Source organism: Polypterus senegalus, chromosome 14 (genome assembly GCF_016835505.1).
Source record: "Polypterus senegalus isolate Bchr_013 chromosome 14, ASM1683550v1, whole genome shotgun sequence".
NCBI classification, from domain to species: domain Eukaryota; kingdom Metazoa; phylum Chordata; class Cladistia; order Polypteriformes; family Polypteridae; genus Polypterus; species Polypterus senegalus.
In genome coordinates this window covers 54,993,702-55,016,107 of record NC_053167.1, presented here as the reverse complement: position 1 = coordinate 55,016,107, position 22,406 = coordinate 54,993,702, and the positions used below count along the sequence as shown (strand labels likewise).

At 37.9% G+C, this 22,406-nt stretch overlaps 1 protein-coding gene across 1 annotated transcript in view; it reads left to right on the top strand.

The window, feature by feature from the left end:
- Positions 1–1,744: 1,744 nt before the first annotated feature.
- The window catches only part of LOC120514258 (elongation factor 1-alpha 2), a 29,993-nt gene continuing 9,331 nt past the window's right edge, over positions 1,745–22,406 (top strand). The window contains exons 1-4 of the mRNA XM_039734538.1: positions 1,745–1,845; positions 5,990–6,210; positions 17,267–17,446; positions 20,918–21,214. Of these exons, the coding sequence (XP_039590472.1) occupies positions 6,067–6,210; positions 17,267–17,446; positions 20,918–21,214 (621 nt within the window). The 5' untranslated portion in view covers positions 1,745–1,845; positions 5,990–6,066. The remainder of the gene's footprint in view (positions 1,846–5,989; positions 6,211–17,266; positions 17,447–20,917; positions 21,215–22,406) is intronic.

Sequence of the window (22,406 nt, the reverse complement as noted above, 5' to 3'; positions counted from 1 at the left end):
GGAATTCGCCAGGCTAATACAGTGGCGCACTTTAAAACACTGCTGAAAACACATTACTTTAACATGGCCTTCTCATAACTTCACTTTAACTTAATCCTGATACTCTGTATGTTCAATTCTTCATAATAACTATTCATGGTGGTTCTAAAATCTGTACTGGCCCCTACCCTCTCTTCTGTTTCTTTTTCCGGTTTCTTTGTGGTGGCGGCCTGCGCCACCACCACCTACTCAAAGCATCATGATGCTCCAACATTGATGGACTGAAAGCCAGAAGTCTACGTGACCATCATCATCAAATCCTTCTGTGAGAACCCTAAATACAAAGAGCTGTTTGATTTATGTTAGGTAGAATGTCCAGAGGGGACTGGGCAGTCTAATGGTCTGGAATCCCTGCAGATTTTATTTTTTTCTCCAGCTGTCTGGAGTTTTTTTGTTTTTGTTTTTTCTGTCCACCCTGGCCATCGGACCTTACTCTTATTCTATGTTAATTAATGTTGACTTATTTTATTTTCTTACTGTGTCTTTTATTTTTCTATTCTTCATTATGTAAAGCACTTTGAGCTACATTTTTTTGTATGAAAATGTGCTATATAAATAAATGTTGTTTTTTTTGCCCATGAGACTAATTCAGATGTTGGGTTTTTGACTAATGTCAGATATGGAAAATCTAGATATTAAGAGATAAAGTAGAAATTATGTGTATTGGAAATGCAGTATTGATGGGACTAAAATATTGTTATGTTTTCACTTTTTCTATTAATTGTTAATCACATTGTTTACTGTACTTTTTCTTGTGATGTTGTACAGACTGTAAAAATAATTTCCCGCACGTTTTTAATTTTAATTAGAAACGTGAGGTACAATAGGTGAGCTTGACAAGATTTTTTTAAATTTATAATATTTAATGGACAAACTAGTGGCTCTCATTCCTGTGGCACATGTCTCTTCATAAGGAAATCAGAGTTGACTTTCTCTAGTTGTTCTGTTTATGAGTGTTGGAGATAGCAATGTCTTAGCTTTGGTCAGAGACTCTTTTACATTTGTAACCTTTGACTACAAACTTAGCCATCAGTCTAGCCCCACATATGGCATGTGATTATAAGGAGGCATCAGAGACTTTTAGAGCCTCTGTCTATAATTATACCTTAATTTTTCAACTTACCTCTTGGTTTTGTTCTAAATAATTAGCATTTTAAATCAATTTAAATGGAAATGAGACAGAGAAAGACCTGTTCTTGAACATGGACTCCATAAGGTTGAGAACCCCTGATTCAATGCATTTTGTTTTAACAAAGGCACTTGTGGTTATGTCCATTTCTGCATTTTCAAGTATGTTACCTAAATTATGTGTTTTCCTTTAAAGTAGTGAACAGTATAAATCAGAGGAATATTGATTATTTAAGTGGAATTTAAGAAGACCACTCCATGCAGCCTATTATTGTATTGTACTGGGGGTGTAAAAGGGGGTGGGAGCTCAGTCATTTTTTTCAAAACAGCAGTTTTGTTTTGATTGATTTGTATCTTTCTATAAACCCAGAGACTGAATTACAAGGAAACAAATTCGGCTCTGTCAGTACAATTGCTGTCCTATTTATGCCTTTTTTTATTCCCTGCTGTCGCCATTACTGTGCAGAACCGCTGGAGCTGTTCTACTCTGCAATCATCTCTTTCCTGCAGCAGTCATCTCACTGCAGTCTTTGCTTTGCCTTCTCTGCTACCGCATTGCTGTATTACAGGGGGTGCCAGCATTGCGCAAGGAAGACCAATACTCTCACCCCCTCCCAGGAACATAAAACTGACTGGTCTGGAGCTAATAGTCCCTGCTGTCTGAGATCGCAGCTACAGGTAAGAGACAATATGCCTAAACTGCACCATAATACCTAACATTGAGCACTGTTACTGTACTATGTCAAAGTCTATTAGAGATGTGTCTGTCACCTGCTTGGGAACAGTGCTTTTAGAATATTAAAGGGTAGCTGAGGGAGAAGGGGAACTAAAAGACATAATGTAAATAGTTTACCACCTTCAAAAGCAAGAAGGGTAACATCAGTAGTCACCCATTTGCCAGATTTTGTTTTCAAATGCTCAGATGCTAACATAATACAAGAAAAACTAACTGTAGTAATATAACTTGTATCTTTGAATTAATCAAAACAGGTTATTTCTGGAGTGACAAATGTATTGAGGAGTATTTCAAGTATAAGAGGTTATGATTGTAGTGCTTCATTTGGATTCCTGCTCACTGCTAAGCAGGTTAAACATAATTTTACTAGGTGTCAGACAGACAAGTACTGTATACTGTGCTGCCCAGTTCATATGGGAATGGTTGCCATTTTGAGAAGCAGAGATGCAGTATTTTTTTACACAAAATTACAGCAGAGCGATGATATTTGAGTGTGAAAGTGCTCATGTGTGTAAAAAGTAAGAAAAGCTGATTTGCGTCACAAGAGGCAGTGGTGTTTACACCTTTGAATGTTGTTTGTCTGTAGCCAAAGTACAGCTCATACAGCTAGAATCTAACAAAAACGTGTAACCTTGGAAGGCTAGCAAGTAGGCACAGAAACTGAAAAAACTCTGGTGTTACTATTATATTTCATTATTGGTGGAGTTTGTTACTTCAGTTTCTGAATTCATTTTATAGTGCTTTATGGTAATATCACTGTAAAACTACTATTATTATGATTAATGAGAGTACTAATGCTGATAGTATTATTATTACTATAACACATTTAATTGCAACTGTATATGATATATGTTATCTATCTAGCTATCTGTCTATCTATCTATCATATAGTGACTTGTATCTATTATATAGTGCCTTTCATATCTATCTATCTATCTATCTATCTATCTATCTATCTATCTATCTATCTATCTATCTATCTATCTATCTATCTATCTATCTATCTATAGTGACATGTATCTATTATATAGTTCCTTTCATATATATCTATCTATCTATCTATCTATCTATCTATCTATCTATCTATCTATCTATCTATCTATCTATCTATCTATCTATCTCTATCTAGCTCTAGCCTTACTTAGACATTTTTAATTTATCAAGCAATCTGAAACTAGATCCTGTATAAAATGATCCCTTGAAAGAACTGGTGTAACTGAGGTCATGGCTGTTTATAGATATGTAAGCCATGAGATGTGATTTTATTTTGATGATGGATTGTGAAGTAAATAGATTCTTGGTCATTAATCCTTTTTTATTTTATGTTTTAATTGAAAAGAAATTCTGATGGGAGCAAACCTCTTAGATATTAATTTTATATGTCTAGGATTTTGCCAGAGAAACATCAGGTAACAACACTCTAAAACATGCAAGTGTAAAAGACGATATTTAATCAAAAAATTTGGATAGTGAAAATGGAAGGTTGAGTTAAAGGTGTACCATATTTTGGTTCTGCTGGAAGGTAGCACTGTTTGGCAGTTCTAGAAATTATCAGGGTTTCCTCTGAACCAAAATACCTGATCCTAAAGTGACACATTAAACGTAATCATTTACGTAAAAGTTTGAATGTTAACTATTTGTTGTGAGGGCATATTAGACTGTGGGGTGGACTTCAGTCTGCTGGGGAATTAATCAAGTAAATTCAGAGATCTTGAGATTGGTGTGAAAGTCAAGTTGGATTCACACACAGACAAACAGAGTGATCTTTATTTTATTACAGATAAGAAAATCTGTTTAATTTGATTCCTGTGTAGTGTGTTCTTAAGTGTAACATTTATATGATTAAAAACTGAATGTAACCCTTAATATGCTGTCAAAATATTTGTTTAGCTGTGCTACTTACCATTATATACTGTAAGTATGAGAGCAGTCACCTGCATGTGCCATCCTGACCTGTAAATAAAATCAGTAAATGATGCAGTAGAAAAAAGCACAAAATTAAACCAAAGCACCAATCAAAAGCAGTGTTGGGTGTGCCACTACTGTGTTATGAGGGCAGCATCCCTGAACCGCTTTGCCTTCGCTTTAAGACTACTTTTTTCTCCAAATCCTGTCTAGATAAACACTGGCCTAGAGAGTTCATATCCACCTGTTTACTCTTTCTTTTTTCTCAGGTTTGCTCTTTGAGCTAGTTCTAAGGATGCAGTTTAAAGTTCAAGGGCCACCGTAGCAGAGAATCCTTGGTGCCAGTGCAACCTGGAAGCTTAATTTGTATTTGAAGAGATACCCATAAGCCACTCTGGTTTCTCAGGCCCTCTCCTTATAAAGCAGTATGTCAGTATCTATTGTATCTGCTTCACTTCTAGAGGCATTTAATGGTTAGGAGGGCTAAGCCCCTGCCACGTTGTCAACAGTCACAGGTTATTCTCCTCTAGTGGCAATCTACTGCTAGAGATATAAGAAGGCATACATGCACTGTAGCTGTCAAATTTCAGTCTTATAAGAAACTAATGTATACAGACACTGGAAAAAGTACCTTGAATATTAACCAAGCAAAATGAACAGGAGATGTCAAATGAATAATCATGCAGTATTGCAAACTTTCTGTCTGATTAGTCTTTGTTCATAAATCTAATGACAACAGTATGAGGGAGACAAAGACAGAATAATTTCTCAGGGCCTTGTGCCTTATAGGCACTTATGCTATTTACATTTTTAGTATCCTTTCTTATTTTTCAACTGTTTGAAACACTGCATTTTTTGAGGTTTTTAAAGAGAGCTTTCATCCGTTTTTGACATGTGGATCATGACGTTTACTAGAGCTGGTACTGGTTTCCATAACCAATTTAATGTCTGTGCTGCCAATACTTCTCAAATAGTATTAGATCTAATTCCATAGCCGGCAGGAGGAGTAGCCTGGTCAAAGTGGCAGTATCAGTGCGCTGGGGAGAAACAGAAAACTAGAAATGGCTGAAAAGAGCACTGACACAATGATGGAATTGTTATAAAAAAAAAGCAAAAAGCAAGGCAGGGTGTTTTCATACTGTCTTTTAATCAAGCAAGGATTAAAGATAAAGTATTGCTAAAATTTTTAAAAGAGTACATTGCTTCTTTAATACTAGGAGAGACTTTGCTATTGGGTGGCACAGTGGCACAGTGGTAGCGCTGCTGCCTCACAGTAAGGAGACCTGTGTGGAGTTTGCATGTTCTCCCCGTGTCTGCGTGGGTTTTCTCTGGGTGCTCCAGTTTCCTCCCACAATTCAAAGACATGCAGGTTAGGGCACTGGCGATCCTAAATTGTCCCTAGTGTGTGCTTGGTGTATAGATGTGATGTGCGTGCCCTGTGGTGGGCTAACGCCCTGCCCGGGGTTTTGTTTCCTGCCTTGTGCCCTGTGTTGGCTGGGATTGGCTCCAGCAGACCCCTGTGACCCTGTGTTAGGATATAGCGGGTTAGATAATGGATGGATGGACTTTGCTATTTGTTTTTATGTTACTTAAATGCTTTTCTATAAATATCCTGATGAGTCTGTAAAAGCTAAATTTGATTTGCAGTCAAGGTTATGTTTCACTTAGTGCACACTGCATGAATATGTGCAGCTTGAATGTAATGGATGGTGATAAATGCTTTTCATGGCCCTTAAATAAGAGAAAAAACAGGATAGGGAAGCCTCTATCTGTGGAGCCAACGGAAGCACATAAGTGAATCACTGCTTGAGACCCCAGACGTTGTTATTGTTCCCTAGCTGAGGAGCAGCTTGCTATAAAAGTACCTGTGAAAAATATATATTGGAGTTCATCAACAGAAGCACAAGAGCACCTTTTTTTTATTAATGAAAATATACTGTCAGACATATTCATCGAATAATAAACAACTTTTGCCACTTTTCTCAGTTTATTGCAATTTAGTTTAATAGTATATGGTTTACCAGAGCACAATATTGTATATATTTGCAAACAGCATAGTAAAAGATAAACATAAAGTAACATGTAGCAAAGTGGGAAAACATAATTCTGAACACAAGATGTACATAGAAATATACAGCTGTAGACTGTGCATTCACTTTCTTGCTATCTTTTCTTATGCAGCCTTCACAAACTGCTGTCCTGCTTTTATTCTCCAATCCCTCAAAGTAACATCTGACCCTAAAGAGAAGTACTGAAGAATGGGGAAGGAGAAAACTCACATCAACATTGTAGTCATCGGCCATGTGGACTCTGGCAAATCTACCACCACCGGCCATCTCATTTACAAGTGCGGAGGAATCGACAAAAGAACCATTGAGAAATTTGAGAAGGAGGCTGCTGAGGTAACATGGAGAATGAAAATTTCATTCTGGTTATTTCTATAGTCAGCACTGCACATTTATTTTTTTATCCTCCTGGGATCTACCAAGGTTAACATGAGCGTAGTAATGATTTCAGTGGGTTTGGACAAAAAGGCTTTCGCCATTTTAGTAGAAGAATGTGCTCTATTAAGTTTTCCTCTGAGTGTTCAGCTCATCATCTGGTCAACTCTCATCCTGTGCCTGTCAGATCAAGATCTGACGTAATCTAATGTAATGTTATTACTTGCTTTTAGGACGTGGCATCTTTCAGTCTACTGGTCTTACTGTATACAGTATATGAGGTTAATGTGGGTGAGACTTCAGAACACATCATGATGCCTTTTTTGTCTTTGAAGTATTACGTATACCAAGAATACCTTTCCCTTATAACAGAAAAGATACAACTGCTGATGTTGTGTAATAAAGTATTACACATAGGAAGTAAAAATGTTAGGTTTGAATACACAATGGAAGGTCTGAAAATCAAAAGTGGACTTCATGAGAAGGATTTAGGAGTCATAGTGGACTCAACATTATCAACTGCCAGACAGTGTTCAGAGGGTAATAAGGGTAACAGAATGTTAGGTTATATAGCGCCTTGATGTGTGGAGTACAAGTCCAAGGAGGTTCTGCACACACACTAGTGAGGCCTTATCTGTGTGCAGTTTTGGATTCCAGGCTAAACACAAAAACAAAGCAGAGAAGAGCAACTAGGCAGATTCCAGGGTTGAATTAAGGTTACAGGATATATATCAAAAACCTTAATCATTATGTCCAATATTTCTTATTGAAAAGTCGTACGGCACTAGGAAGAAAGGAGTTTGTGGAGCGATTTGTGTGGGTTTTCAAAGCGACTGTCCTTCCTGATTTACTGAACTTTAGTTCTACATGTAATGGATGACTGTCATCAGTTGAGATGATTTCCAGTTTCTTTAACATTGCCCTCTGCCATACACTAGTCAGATCATCTACATCAGCCCCAATAACTTTAGCTGCTGTGGTATTTGTGCTTTATTGGCGCTGACCCGACACAGACTGACACCAGAGGCACATATAAAACAAACAAAAACTTTTATTTTCTTCACCGGTGGAGCACGACTTCCCTGTGAACTCCACCAGCACAACACAGTCCCACCACAAATGAAGCACCCAAATCACCACATTCTTCTCCTCCACTCCTCTCAGGGCAGCTTCGTCCACCTTCTCCCAACTCTGGCGCCCTGAGTAGTGACTGCAGGCTCCTCTTATAGCCCACCCAGAAGTGCTCCAGGTGCTCGTTGACCTACTTCTGGCTGCACTTCCGGGTGTGGCTGCAGTCCCACCCAGACGGACTCGTTAAGCCATGCAGTTCTATGCAGCTCCCCCTGGCTGAGGCCACAGAGCCCAACCAAGATGAGCTGTGGGGTTCTGTGAAAGTGTCCCTGACGCAGCCCAGGGGGGTTGCCACCAAGTGTTCCGGGGGACGTAGCATGCATCCCATGGCTGCTCCCCCGGATCCAGTGTTGAAGGGGCGTCCTGGCTGGGCATGTTCCCCGGCCATCCGCCGCACTGCATACTTCTTAATCTGCTGGAGCTTTTGTGAGTTTTGGTTTGTCAGACTATTAAACCAAGCAATGAAACTGAAAGTGATCATAGACTGGATCATACTGCGATAGAAGGACAACATGAGGTCCATGTCTACTTTAAATAGTTTGAGTTCATGGAGGAGAAATAAGCGCTGGTTGCATTTAGAGAATAATTTTTTGTATTTGTATTCCAGTTAAGATTGTTATCTAGGTAAGTTTCTAAGTATTTATATTCAGTCACTATTTCTACCTCCTCCACCAGAACTACAATAGGTGAACATACAGATTTCTGTATCTTAAAATCAGATATCATTTCTTTGGTCTTTTTTACATTCAGAGTGAGAGAGTTTTAATTGCACCAGTTTAACATCGAGTCCACTTGGTTTAGATAGCAGCTTTCATCCTCCCCAGATAGACATCCTATGAGCCTGGTGTCATCTGCATACTTGATAATGGAGTAGTGGTCATCGTTCTGTCTCAAGTCACTTGTGTACAGAGTAAACAGTAATGGTGATAAGACACACCCCTGCGGACTTCCTGTGTTTGAATGAATGACTATTGAAAAAGTGTCCTGAACATTAACTGTCTGTGAATGGTTTAAAAGAAAGTTCTGACTCCATAGTGTAATAAATGAGTTTACATTCATACTGTTGAATTTCCCAATCAGTATATGAGGCTGTATGGTATTGAACGCTGATGAAAAATCCAAAAATAGTGCTCTGACATATGAACCATGCTGATCAAGAAAGGTGTAGATTTGATGTAAGATAACAAGCAGAGCATCTTTCACACTTCTGTTTGCACAATAAGTAAATTGATTGTTGTCTTGAAAAGACTTTGTTTCTGTCATTAAAATGTTTTTCACCAAATGTTCAAAGCATTTCATTGGAATAGATGTAAGTGCCACTGGTCTGCAGTCATTTAAACAGCTTGGGCTAGAAACCTTAGATACTGGGGTAATGATTGATTGTTTCCACAGATTAGGTATGATACCACAGCTCAGAGACCAGTTAAAAATCAAATGAAAAACTGGGGAGAGCTGCTTAGAGCAAGACTTTAAGAGCCGACCTGATATGCCGTCTGGTCCCACTGCACTATTTGTTTTGGCCTGCCACAAGCCCTTCTCCACTTCAGTTAAACTGGACCCCATCACAGAAGAATTCCTGGTGTTTTTATAAAGCATCTCCTTTATTTCTGTATTTTGGGTGCTGAAATCAATTGTTTCAAATCTGAGTTATGAGGAAAGATTAAAAGAGCTCTGCCTTTTCAGTTTAAGCAAAACAAGATCAATAGGAGACATGATTGAGGTGTTTAAAATTATGAAAGGAATTAGTACAACGGATCAAGACTATTATTTTAAAATGAGTTCATTAAGAACATAGGGGGCACAGCTGGAAATGTGTTAAGGGTACATTTCACACAAACATTAGGCAGTTTTTCTTTACACAGAGAACCATAGACACATGGAATAAGCTACCAAACAGTGTAGTAGCAGGCCCTCCGCCGGGGGGGACAAACAGGACACTGGTCCAGGGCCCTAACGGAAGGGGGCCCCTTCACACTTGATTTTTTTTATGCTGATGTTGTGCGCGTAGATATATATTCGGACAATTATTCAAGTTACATGTAATAGAAAAGTTAAATCATTTAGCTTACAACAATACAAGTGAGTGTTTTACTAGCTGCACGCTCCACGCAAGTAGATATCGTGCTCGTGTCGTGTGAAGCGCGCTTCTCAAAGGGGGCTGGCAGCGGCACGCTTCTCAAAGACAAAGAAGAGCCGACGCTGACGTCCTTGAGTTTGACGTTGAGTAGTATGTTTGTTGTACAGGGTACGTGGATAATGGATTGACTTCGCCGCTGTAATTGAATACTTCCGTTTCACACGCACAGGCGCTGTTCTGTCTCAGACAACAGCGATATTGTTCTGCACTATCGTGGATGTTGACGTGTATGGTGTAGCAGAAGTCTGTCTCCGTAGTTTGATAATTCATTCGCTTGGGTGTTTATTGTTGCTTTTAAAGCAGTGACGAGTGTGTGTTGGTTTTGTGTGTATCACTAAAGATTCTGGATCATCTGGAATTTTTGAAAACTTTGAAGTTTGATAAAGCAAGTTACTATACTGATTGTACACCATGTAGATAACCCTAACCGTTAGTATGTATTAAAATGTACAGCTGTTGCTCCTATTCATTGCATTGGTATAATTGTAGTGTTACACGTTAGATAATACATAGGCCTATCTCATTAAGGTATTGTTTCAATTCCGCTATGAGCTTCCGTTAGCATTGGCTTTCCTTCTTGCAGTCAAACTTTGATGTGCGAGAAGGCTTAACTCATCAGGTATGGTATTCATAAATGCAGTATTGTCGCTGTCGGATAAACTACATTTCGATCATTTTGTACACGTATTTGAAGGTTTTGGCATGTGGGGACCCAGGGGAAGGCAGAAGGGCCCACACGTACCCAGGTGTCTGGGGCCCAAATATTTCTGGCGGCGGGCCTGGTAGTTGACAATAGGACTTTAATGACTTTCAAAACTCGACTTCATGTTTTTATAGAAGAATTAAGTGGAAAGGACTAGCGAGCTTTGTTGGGCTGAATGGCCTGTTTTCATCTTGATTGTTCTCAGATTCTTCCATAACTTATCTCTTCAATATGTTTTAAGGAGTGGGGGGCATTCACCTAATATCAAAATGCACCAAAGTTTATCAATCATCTCACAGAAGAATAGTTGCCCATTTTGCCGTATAATATTCATCCTTCATTCATTTATTATATCCACTTAATCTAACTGATGGCATGATCAATAGGAATTTTTATATTACTTTCACTTTTTAGGATAGAATTGTGACTGAAAAATAGATAATTGGTTTTGTGCTAATGATGCAGAGATTACCTTTGTGTCACATGGATGTAACAATTAAACACTGGACCTTCCATTAAAACCATATAAAGTGAGGATGGAGCTTTGAAAATTGCAGGTGTTCGTCCTTGTCCAACCTTGTATTGGAATTTATCTCCTTCATTACTTGATATAGAATCAAGCAAAGCAGTTGTTATCAAGCACTCTACATAGAACCTGCATATGTGTCAAGACAGATGAAACCATGTTAGATTTTCATCTCAAAGCACAGAATGCTAGAGGGAAGTTATGATCAAAGGGAGAAAGTCAAAGTAGCAAAGCAATATGAGAAAAGGCATCAGGGAAGACCACATTGGATGAGACTAAAGATTGTTTTCTGCTATCTTTCCAGAAGTGTAATTCACACACTAGGTTTTCCAACACCATACAGTATATCTGCATAAGTAATCACCTCATGTATCAAAGGTTATTGGGACTCTGGTAAGAAGTGTCTGTTAAACCCCCTGAAAGTTATCATCTGGAGTCATCATGGAATCACTTCAGTCGTCAAGAGCATTCTACAAAATTCAGGTTCACCAGGAACCAATGTATCCATGTGATCTGTATCTGTAATAGGCAGCACATTCCAATTCTACATGAGACTTCCCTGTCGGCATTATATATCTTCTAGGAACATAGTCAACTTCATTTAAATCTCTCTCTGTGTCTTTCTGAGTCTAGTGACCAGGTGGACACAGAGAATCCCCTTTTGGACAGCATTTACTTTTGCAGCACACAGTGTGTTTTCAGAAGCTGGGTCCTGTTTGGTAGTGTCCCATGACAATCAGCTGTCAACTCTGTCCTTGGTGATACTGCACCAGGCAGGTAAGCTGGCACAATATTTACATTACATGGTTTCATAATATTTGGAGTACAAAACTTATACACACACTTATCTCTATGCCATTTTTGACATCAGGTATAGGGCTAACTAGCTCTGAAATATCTTGCCCGCTTTCTTCATTTCTAGATTTTGCTTATCATTGTGTCCAGTTCAAAGCTGATCTAAACTTTAAAACACTTAATGTGGGTACAGCTGAGGGTAGCTTCATGAAAGACTGCCTCCAGGGCTCTGGATACATTACAAACTTGATATCTAATTATAACCCTCAGAACTGCTACCCTCCATTGTAATTCTGCTCAAGGTGCCCCTGCTACCATTTATATGAAAGGAAATCTTTAAGCTATATTCTGTAAAGGTCCCAAAGTCGTCCGGTGACACTTTGCAGTATCGTACTGAAAGACAGTTATTGTTTTCCTCTGCCTGTCCTGGGTTTTAAGTAGACATTGGGCTCTGATAGTTTCTTAGAAGCTTCCACACCCTGGCAGGCCAGACACTAAACTGATATTCATCATAATAAGAAAGAAAAGTACTTCTTGTCACAAACCAGCCTATGGGAATTCTCATTTCACTGATCTGGTATGTCTCAGGTAACAGGAAAAACCTGTAAGATGTTTCATAGAGAAATGCATTTATTATTTTAGAGAAAAATACAGAAGGATCAGCTCTAATCTCCTGCTGTCTGTATGTGTGTGTGTCACAAAACAAGTGGCTTGTCTCACCGTCAAGGCAGGAATATGCACAGTTGCACATTTAAACAAAAAGATACATTTTCTAGTATAAAACTCAAAAAGAGAGCAAATAAATTAATAATGCAATGAATTCCTTATAACCATTCAGTTTTTTCATCTACACTGACACTTCTCCATTGGTTGCACCCTTCCTCTCATTTCATTGAAACTTTCCAATATTAAATTACAAACATGGCCAGTGCTCCTCATTACCATTCTTTGGAAAAAGGATAGTTAAAGATGTTTGAAAAAAGATGAAATGTAATATAACTGCAATAGCTCATTTTTTAGAATGATAGAATGAACTATCCGGGTGAGGACACACAGTTGACCCAGGGTGGTTGTGGTTGTGTGTGTCCCTGTAACAAATGATGCCCCTTCCAAAGTTAGTCCCTGCCTTGTGGCCTCCCATCATTTCTCTGTCTTGCTCTGTTTCCTGTAAATTATTTAACAGTCTTCATTTTCACACTTATTTAGTTAACGGTGGAGAAGATGCCCACTCCTAGTGCCGACATTTGTTGAGTAGATGTTGTGCTGTAGCGTGGCACAACATACATTTTTCAAAATTTAGAGAATAGGATACATATATTATACACAAGAAAGCAGCCTCTTTAACTGCTATAATGTCCAACTTCAATGTTTTTGTGTAAATTTCAGTGCAGTTCCTATAATCTGTATAGGAGGTTATATGGTTTTGAGACTCAAGGAATTTAAATATGGGATTAAAATCTGTCTGTAACCTATTTTGAGAAAGTTAACCCCTTTTTATCATGACACCATTTGTGTTTCCCATTCAGGCACCGATATGTTAAATTACTGTTTCTGCCTTCTCCGCTGAGATCTTGCCCAGAATTGTCCAGGGTGCGCTCATTTGTGATGTCCATCTGGTGATGATATAAAGGCCACCCAGATGTTTCTAGGATATCTGAGCTTTCTTGTTTTTCAAATCCCATCTATTGTTTTTGACTCCAACTTTTCTGATCACAGTTTGACTTTGACGGACTGTCTCCTTGACTGCCGGTTTTAGACCTTTAGCCTGTTCATTAAATCAAGTCAAGCTAATGACTTCCACCATTATAAAGAACTCTCTATTTTAGAGAAGGATTTACTTTTGGTGACATTGAGAAACATGAAGCTACCTATTAAAGAGTCTTGGAAATCTGCAGTCAAATGAACCTCTTTGACCCACAGGGTCCCCACACCCACAGAGGGCCCCACACAAAATCAAAAGCCTTTATCAAACTTGACCTTAATAAACAATTTATTAATTCAAATATATCATTTTGCTGAGATACTTTTCACTTATAATACATCAATGTCATCTTGAGATATTTTAATAAAATGAGACAAGTTGCACATTTGCTAAGAATGGCCCTGTGAGTGTGTTTAATTAAAGCTGATGGAATTAGGTTGTGGACAAATTGTGCGTGTGATTCCAATCCATGACAATTTCTGTTTTGATGGAGCTGAGTTTTACAGACCATACATTTCCCAGTGCACGTCTTTGAGCCACAACAGCATATAGAATAACTACAGCAGGCACCTCAACAGATCACCCCCATGCTTTTCTTTGTTATTGGAGTGTTTGGATTTTATTTTGAATCATCCTTGGTATATGATTACTACATGCCTAAGTGTACTACTGGTGTATATGGAGAGCTGAAAGTTATCTTAAGCATGGGATTTATCAAAGACCAAACTGAAAAAATTTACTTTTTTTTTTTCCTGTATATTTAATAATAAATAATAGTATTTAATAAGGTGCTCCAGAGCATATTTCCTGCAGGATTAATGGATACCCCACAGTATTGCCCAAGGCTTATATTGAAAAATAATTTTTAAACTAATCTTATCATTTTTTGTATCTAAAATACTGCATGTTAACTCCCCATTTGCCTTAAAAACACCCTGAATTCAAGATTTTCAAAGTGTAGAACACTGATGCTGGTCCATGCCAACTCCGATATTTCCCTCAGTTGTTATAAAGTAGAGGATGGTGGAAAAATATTTCATATAACTTTTTCATCTCATTTCACAGATTGCCAGTTAGGCTGAGATTTTGTGACTGAGGAGGCCATTTTCATAGGCTGTTAATCCCAGTCATGCTCAAGGAACCATTTTAGGGCTTCTTTAGTTTTGTGGCATGTAGCATTATGCCATGGAAATTCGGATTGACACATTTTTAGATATTTAAACATTGGTCTATTTGGAGCAAGGAACCCAGTGTGTATCTTGAAAGACACAATAATACACCATTACACTGCCAACAACTGAAGAATCAATGGTTTGGGACCTATGGATGTTTTCACTGTTTCCCCATTGGTGTGAGGCAGTATAACTTCAGATTCCTCAGAACAGATTGTGTTCTCCAGAAGTCAAAATTTTGTGATTCTTAGCCCATAGTAATCACCATGCCTTATTTTTATGTGTGGAACCTATTTGGGTTGTTAGGTGACATATTGCATTCCTAACAAGGGATAACTGTCTACTAAGACTCTTTCAATGCTTTTGACCTCAGCTATTAAATGACTAATTGTCACCCTTTTGTTACTTAAAATAAGTAGGGCTGCAGCTCATTAGCACTTTCCATAACTTGTCTGTTTTCAGCTACTAGACTTCTGTTGGCTACATATTTTATAGGAGGTTGCCTATTCTTCTTACCTTTTGACAAAGATGTAAATGAATACCCTGGTTTACTGACACACTTATGCTGACACATCTGGCACCCACTGTCATACCATACTTAATGGATACTTACATTTCTTACCTTGCATGTCTGTCTCTGAATTGAAAATTGGCACAATCTGTGAGTACCTCCCTACTGCGAAGTTGTCCAGATGATTAAGCAGAGAGATGATGATTGATCCACCTAAGAATTTACTCAGGATCGTACTGGCAACAACAGTTTGATAAACAGAAAAACACTTACTGAACTTTGTGTGAATATTGTAATGATAAGCAGATATTTCCAAAAATGTCAAAGAGCCCATAATATCTATAATGTATAAGGAGGAAAGAAAAAGAATCTTTAATGAACTGGTGGATACAATGATCACACTTTTCTTTAGGTATACATTATAAATCAGTTATTAACAGTCTATAAACATTCTATTAACTATGATATCAATAATAATAAATTATCATTAAAAACAATTATATTCTTTACTTAGGTTACTGTTATTTTTAATCATTTAAAAATAATCTTATAATATATTTAACTACATTCATACTGTTAATTGCTGCTATAATAGATATCTTATATATAGATATCCTATATCTATAACAGATACCCTAGACATTATTTCATTTATGAACAGAATGTTTGGCTTAAGTTCCAAAAGGACTTAGGAATTTCTAAATACCATATTTTAGATGTAACTTCTAAAATTATTTTAAAAATTAATTATTAAATGAAAAAATTAACAAAAGCAGTATACTACTTAATACACCTGTTTTATGAGAAATGCAATCCCAAATTAATCAGTTGTTTAATGAAGGAATATATAAAGGCTTGTTATTTTCAAAAGTAACAATGGATGTCACAATCTAATTTTATTTTAGTGCTTTCTACTTATCTACCTACTTTCAAACTATCTAAATCCAGATACTGGATGGGGGATTCAAAATTCTGGATGTTTTAAGCAACAGTGCTTATGCTTGTGCCTCTGTCTTGCTGAATTTTACAGTCGTTTCAAATATGTTACATCAGTAATGCATTATTATAGTTTAAAGAGCTTTTCACAGGAATGCAGTAAATTAGAATTATCATTTTATTTTTTATGAAGCTCTTTTTTGCACTATAAGAGCCATTGTATAAACTAGAAAATTGTCACAGCTTTGACCAGTGGGCCTGCAGTTTTAGAAATATTACTAATTCCCATCTATTTGTTCATTTGCTATAAACATAGTGCCACCAGTTGCTGGTGGTTGTCCCAGTATCACGGTACTGGCAACCAGCCCAGGACAGGGTGCCAATATTAGAAATATTACTTACAGAATTAATTTTATATTCAAAAGTTATTTACTTGGGAAAAAAAACATTGTACTCATGTTTAACACAATTAAAAAGTTGAACTTATACTTAATACTTATTTGCAACAGCACATAATATCGTAAATGTGCAGCTCATTAGAGTGTCGCAGTGGTAGCGCTGCTGCCTTGCAGTTAGGAGACACGGGTTCGCTTCCCGGGTCCTCCCTGCATGGAGCTTGCATGTTCAACCCGTGTCTGCGTGGGTTTCCTCCCACAGTCCAAAGACATGCAGGTTAGGTGCATTGGCGATCCTAAATCGTCCCTAGTGTATGCTTGGTGTGTGGGTGTATGTGTGTGTGTGCGCCTGTGGTGGGCTGGCGCCCTGCCCAGGGTTTGTTCCTGCCTTGCACCCTGTGTTGGCTGGGATTGGCTCCAGCAGACCCTGTGACACTGTAGTTAGGATATAGCGGGTTGGATAATGGATGGATGGATGGATTAGAGTGTAACAGAATTTAATGGACGTTCAGTGAATAAACACACTCAAATGCCCATCATTTAGGCCCTTGTTCTTTCATTTGAATAAGGTCCACAAACCATTCTAATGCAGGCCTTAAAGAAGACCAAATATCCCCATCTTGTTCTTAAAGCACAATAGTTCAAGTCAGGTCTCCAACCACATAAACTGAGCACAGCTAGCTAATGATATGTGGAAGGTGTTCCTCCATCTTATGACGCTTGAAGCCAGATAAGAGGAAGACAAATTTTTTGTGTAATGTTTTTTAATCCCTGTGTCTTTGAGTTTAAAGATTATTGTGCCAAACACTATGTCAGAGGTTTTTTTAATTTTTTAATAAATAAATAACAAATGTGGGAAATTAATGCTCCTCCAATATATCCACTGGAACATATCTAGTTTTACTCCTTGCAGTAAAAATGTAACTGGTCATTTCACTTACAGTATGATTGTCATATGTGTCTGATGTTCTTCAATTTTTTGTTTAACTTGTTTTTTTTTTCTTATCAGATGGGAAAAGGCTCCTTCAAATATGCATGGGTATTAGATAAACTGAAGGCTGAACGTGAACGTGGGATTACCATTGACATCTCTCTGTGGAAGTTTGAAACAACTAAATACTACATCACCATCATCGATGCTCCAGGACACAGAGATTTCATCAAGAACATGATTACGGGAACTTCACAGGTAAAGTCACCTAGCTGTTTTTAAGAGTTATGAATTTAAGAGGGAAGAAAGAAATCTATATATTTTAAATGGAGACAATTTTTTTGTTGGGATACTGATTTTGAGGCAAGTTGTGTTGGTGCTTATCATCTCGACCATCATCAGTTTTTGGTTACCTCTCACAATCTAAGCACATGCTTTCAGGAGTACTGGAAACTCTAAAATGGCTCATTATGGGCATATTTGACTGTATTTGTATTTAGCCTTAAACTGATTCCCCACAGAGAAATGTTTTCTGCCCTCTGTCCAGAAGTTCTTTTAATTGATCATTAGATCAGTCCAAATATGTCCTGTCTTTATTGGGTCAGTCTTTACTGTTTCTTAGATCCATTAACAGCATGTACCATGGCAACATGTTTTACAGAGGAAAAAAAATATTTCAATACACCATTAAACACCAGTTGTTTTTTTGCATTCTGTAAGTATTAAGAAAGGAAAATAGAGAAGTTAATGTGTCTGACTGGATTAATGTGTATTCATCTGTGGTCACAGTATAATTAACATCATCCTGGTTAGAGTGCACTAGTTTTATGGTGGTACGTTTGGTAGAGGCAGGGTTTAAGGAAAGGTTACTGTTCTTCTTCTTGGTCCTGGTCTTGGAGGCTGTGAATGGAATGGGAAAACAGATTATGCTATTTCAAAATTTTCTTGAAATTGGTCTTTGTAAGATTTGCATTCAGATGATGCATTTGACAGCAGCAGACCATTGGTGATAAGCCAGCTGAGGTGTAATGTCTATTTAGATTAAGACTATGGCAGCTAACTTCTAAACGTGTTGTAAATTGTTGACATTTGACATAGGTAGACTATTATAAAGAACACTGCAATAGCCCAAATGAGAAATAATTTGTTTGGAAAAGTACTTTAGCATCCGAGTTTGAAAGGCAGACTCAGAGTCTGTTGATATTTTGTAAATAGTACAATACAGTGGAACCTCGGTTCACAAACGTCTCAGTACACGTACAACTTGATTCACAACCAAAAAGTTCACCAAAGTTTTGCCTTGGTTCACGACCACACACTTGGTATATGAACAAGCCAGTTTCCCTTTCGGTTTGTGTGCGCCGATGATTTCCGCACGTGTTGCATTGTTCTCGGTCAGACGTGACTGCCTGCTGCTGAGAGGGGGTGCGTGCTGCTGAGAGAGAGAGAGAGAGAGAGCCTGCACGTGCGTGCCTGCCTGGCTGGTTCATACGCGCCGATTACTGTATTTAAGCAGAGCCGCTCCCTGTTCATTGTTCTCAGTCAGATGTGCGTGTTTTACCTACAATCTCTTTGTGCTCTACTATTTCATGTGCTTTTGCAGTTAACTATGGCTTCTAAGCAAGTGAAAAGTGGTGAGAAGAAAGTTTTGAAGAAAATTGAAATCAAAGTAAAGAAAGAAATTATTGAACAGTTTGAGTGTGGCATTCGTGTTACTGATCTTGCCGCCGAGTACAAGAAGTCAAAATCTACGATTTTGACTATTCTAAAGCAGAAAGAGTCTATTAAAGCAGCTGATGTTGCAAAAGGAGTTACAGTGTTAACCAGGCAGAGGCTTCAAGTGCTGGAAAAGGTGGAAAAACTGTTTATCAGTTTACTCATTTACCAATTTGAGAACCCTCGTGCTTTCAAGCAGCACAATGTAAACAAAGCCAGACTTCCAGTAATGTGGAGGGCAAACACGAAGGGTTGGGTCACAAGGGCTTTGTTTTTGGAATGGCTGCAAGAGGCTTTTGCTCCCACCAGCTAAACAGCTAAAAACACCAGAAACCCAAGAAATCACAATAGAGAAAACACCTGAAGGAAAACATCCCTCCATGGCGAAGCCAGACTCTCCCTCAAAATTGTAACCTTCTTTCCACCCTTTTCCTCCTCACTTCATGCCAGAACTCGACTCATGTAAGGTTAGTTTTCTTGGTGGTTTATGGTTTTTGTATTACGGATTTTTCAAAAGTTAATTTTTCAGTTTGTAGCGCGAATTGTTACAATGTTACTTTTCTCTTTTTTCAAATGTTCGTTTTTTTCCCTGTGCTTAAAACTCATTAAAAAAAGTGTTTACATGGAGTGGTTCATAGCGTGATTTGTTGCAATGTTACTTTTCTTGGTGGCTTATTAAATTACAGATTTTTCAAATGTTCTTTTTTTTCCCTATGCTTAAAACTCATTTTTAAAAAAATTGTTTACTGTACTGTACAGTACAGCGATCGGGCTGTAAGGCTAATAGCGTGATCTCCTGCAATGTTACTTTTTTGGTTGTTTGTGGTTGGTTTTAAATAAATTTCGGATTTGTTCTAATGTTCCTTTTTTTCCGCTGTTCTAAAAACTCATTTTAAAAAATGTGTTTACAGCGATCGGGCTGTAAGGCTAATAGCATGATCTCCTGCACTGTTACTTTTTTGATTGCTTGTGGTTGGTTTTTAAATTAAAGTTCGAATTTGTTCAAATGTTCCTCTCTGTTCTGAGAGAGAGAGAGCGAGAGCCTGCTCGTGCAGCTGAGCAGGGAGCCTGGGTGTTTTGTGTCAGTGTTATTCAATGTTTTTACATTAGTTTACTATTACACTGTGCATTCTATGGTGTAATTAACTATATTTGTGCTTAATCTTTACATATATTTACATATTTATATATTTACATATATATTTACATACAGTTCGTACAGTCTGGAACGGATTAATTGTATTTACATACAATCCTATGGGGGAAATTGCTTCGGTTCCCGGCCAACTTGGTTTACGACCAGAGTTTTGGAACGAATTATGGTCATGAACCGAGGTTCCACTGTAAATGAAATGCTTTGAAATCAGCAGAACGATGGGATTCAGGATGTCAAGCTACTGTCAAATACAAGCCCAGTGCTGGTCACAGAGAATAATGGGATCATTTTGCCAAGGAGCTGTTCCAGAAGCATCCTTAGATAAGATTCCAGTTTATTGTAGGCCTCATTTACACACACCTTGCTAATGCAAAGCCTCTTTATGACAGTCAGTAAATCAAACCAGACATGTATTTGTTTTTGGCTTTCTCACACAGATCAGGCATTGAAATTTCATTGTTAACCCTACATTTTCCAAATAGTGTGTAGGCCAATATTTGTTCACAGGCTTGACATGTGACTAAATTGTAAAAATGTATAAAGTGCTGAGCTTAAGTTATTAGCTGACCTGCTCTTTGCGTACAGTGATTTCTGAATATAACTACTTCGCGACTGACAGGTTTAGTTATTCATTTATGCTCTCCTATCAAACCATGTAGTTTAATTTTTTAGTTTTTATTCACACTTACAAAAAACTTTTTCATGAATTTTTACCAGTGCCAAAGCTGACATGGTCTTAACTCCAAATCAGAAGGAAAGTATAGCAAAGCATACATTAAATAGTGCATGAGAGAGCCATTCCTCTTCTTGTTCTTCTGATACCCTTAATGAAGTAACCTTGCTTTCTGTGTTCACAGGCAGACTGTGCTGTATTGATTGTTGCCGCTGGTGTAGGAGAATTTGAGGCAGGAATCTCTAAAAATGGACAGACGCGTGAACATGCCCTTCTGGCCTACACACTTGGTGTCAAACAGCTTATTGTAGGAGTTAACAAGATGGATTCCACGGAGCCTCCATACAGCGAAAAGCGTTATGATGAGATTGTCAAGGAGGTCAGTGCCTACATCAAGAAGATTGGCTACAACCCTGCCAGTGTGCCCTTTGTGCCTATCTCAGGTTGGCATGGAGATAACATGCTGGAGCCTTCACCCAATGTAAGTCTATCTTTACTTATTATCCTTTGGTGGTCTGTGGACTTTCCAAGCATCTGTATGGCTAAACTAGTGTTTACTGTTTGTGCTTGCTAGTCTCTTTAGCTGTAACTTGTTAATCTCTTTTAAGGAGATTAGGCCCATGTCAATTATATCACAGATACCTAAATAGATGAATGGCTCAATAATGATATTCTGGCACCACTTGGACCAAGGTGGCTCTGAACTCCTGGATATGATGTACTATCAGCATACTAAATTATGTACACTTTATACAGTAAAGAGAGACTTTAAAAAATGCTTACAATTTAAATTAAAACAATTTAAATTTAATTTCACGTGATTATGCAAATTATAAAACTCAGTAAAACAGTTTTGGGAGATTTTAGACTTTGTTGTGGTGGCAAACAAGGAATACTGCTCTATTTACCCTGGTTCACACATCGATGTTTACCTGTGTTCTTTTCAGTAGCTACGTAATCCATGTAATCCATTGCGCTCTGCTAAAATCATTTGTATTTATGCCTCTTACACCCATCACCGTGGAGGAGTAGCAGCGCAGTACATTTCTTTGAAAATGTGACATGCCATTTATTTTCCACATGAAGACACACCAAACCATACCATTGTGCGCATTACTTTGTTTTTTCCACAGGAAAGTCTCACTAGATGAGAAGCCAGCCCCCAAGCCCAGCTGTTATCTAGCAACCACTCTTTCCTATTTTTTTTTTATTTCTGCAGAACAGATTGAGGATATGTTCTTTTCTAGCACTGCGTACCTTCAAGTTTCTTTTCTGTCTCAGAAGCATGTTTAGGATTGTGGTCACCAAGATTGTCATCATAATTGACAAAGTAGGGATCGTGACACCACAACATGTTTGGTGGCTGAACAAACTGTTTTCACATGAAAGAAAATGAGTCTAGCAATTTTTTTCATCACTAGGGATTTTTATTCAGATACTAAGTGACAGACAGACAGACATATGCAGAATTAATTCATGTAAATGCTTCCAGACAGTGAACTAAATAAATTGCAATTGCACTTTAACTTTTCTGCAAGCAAAATGTAATTTTGTTTGGCAATTTTTTTTTGCAAAGTGAAATAAGACTGCAAAATTCAATTTTGTGTGAATCGTTTCACTCATCACTTCTTACTATAATGGTAAACCCTTCCAAATATCAACCTAAGGTTAGA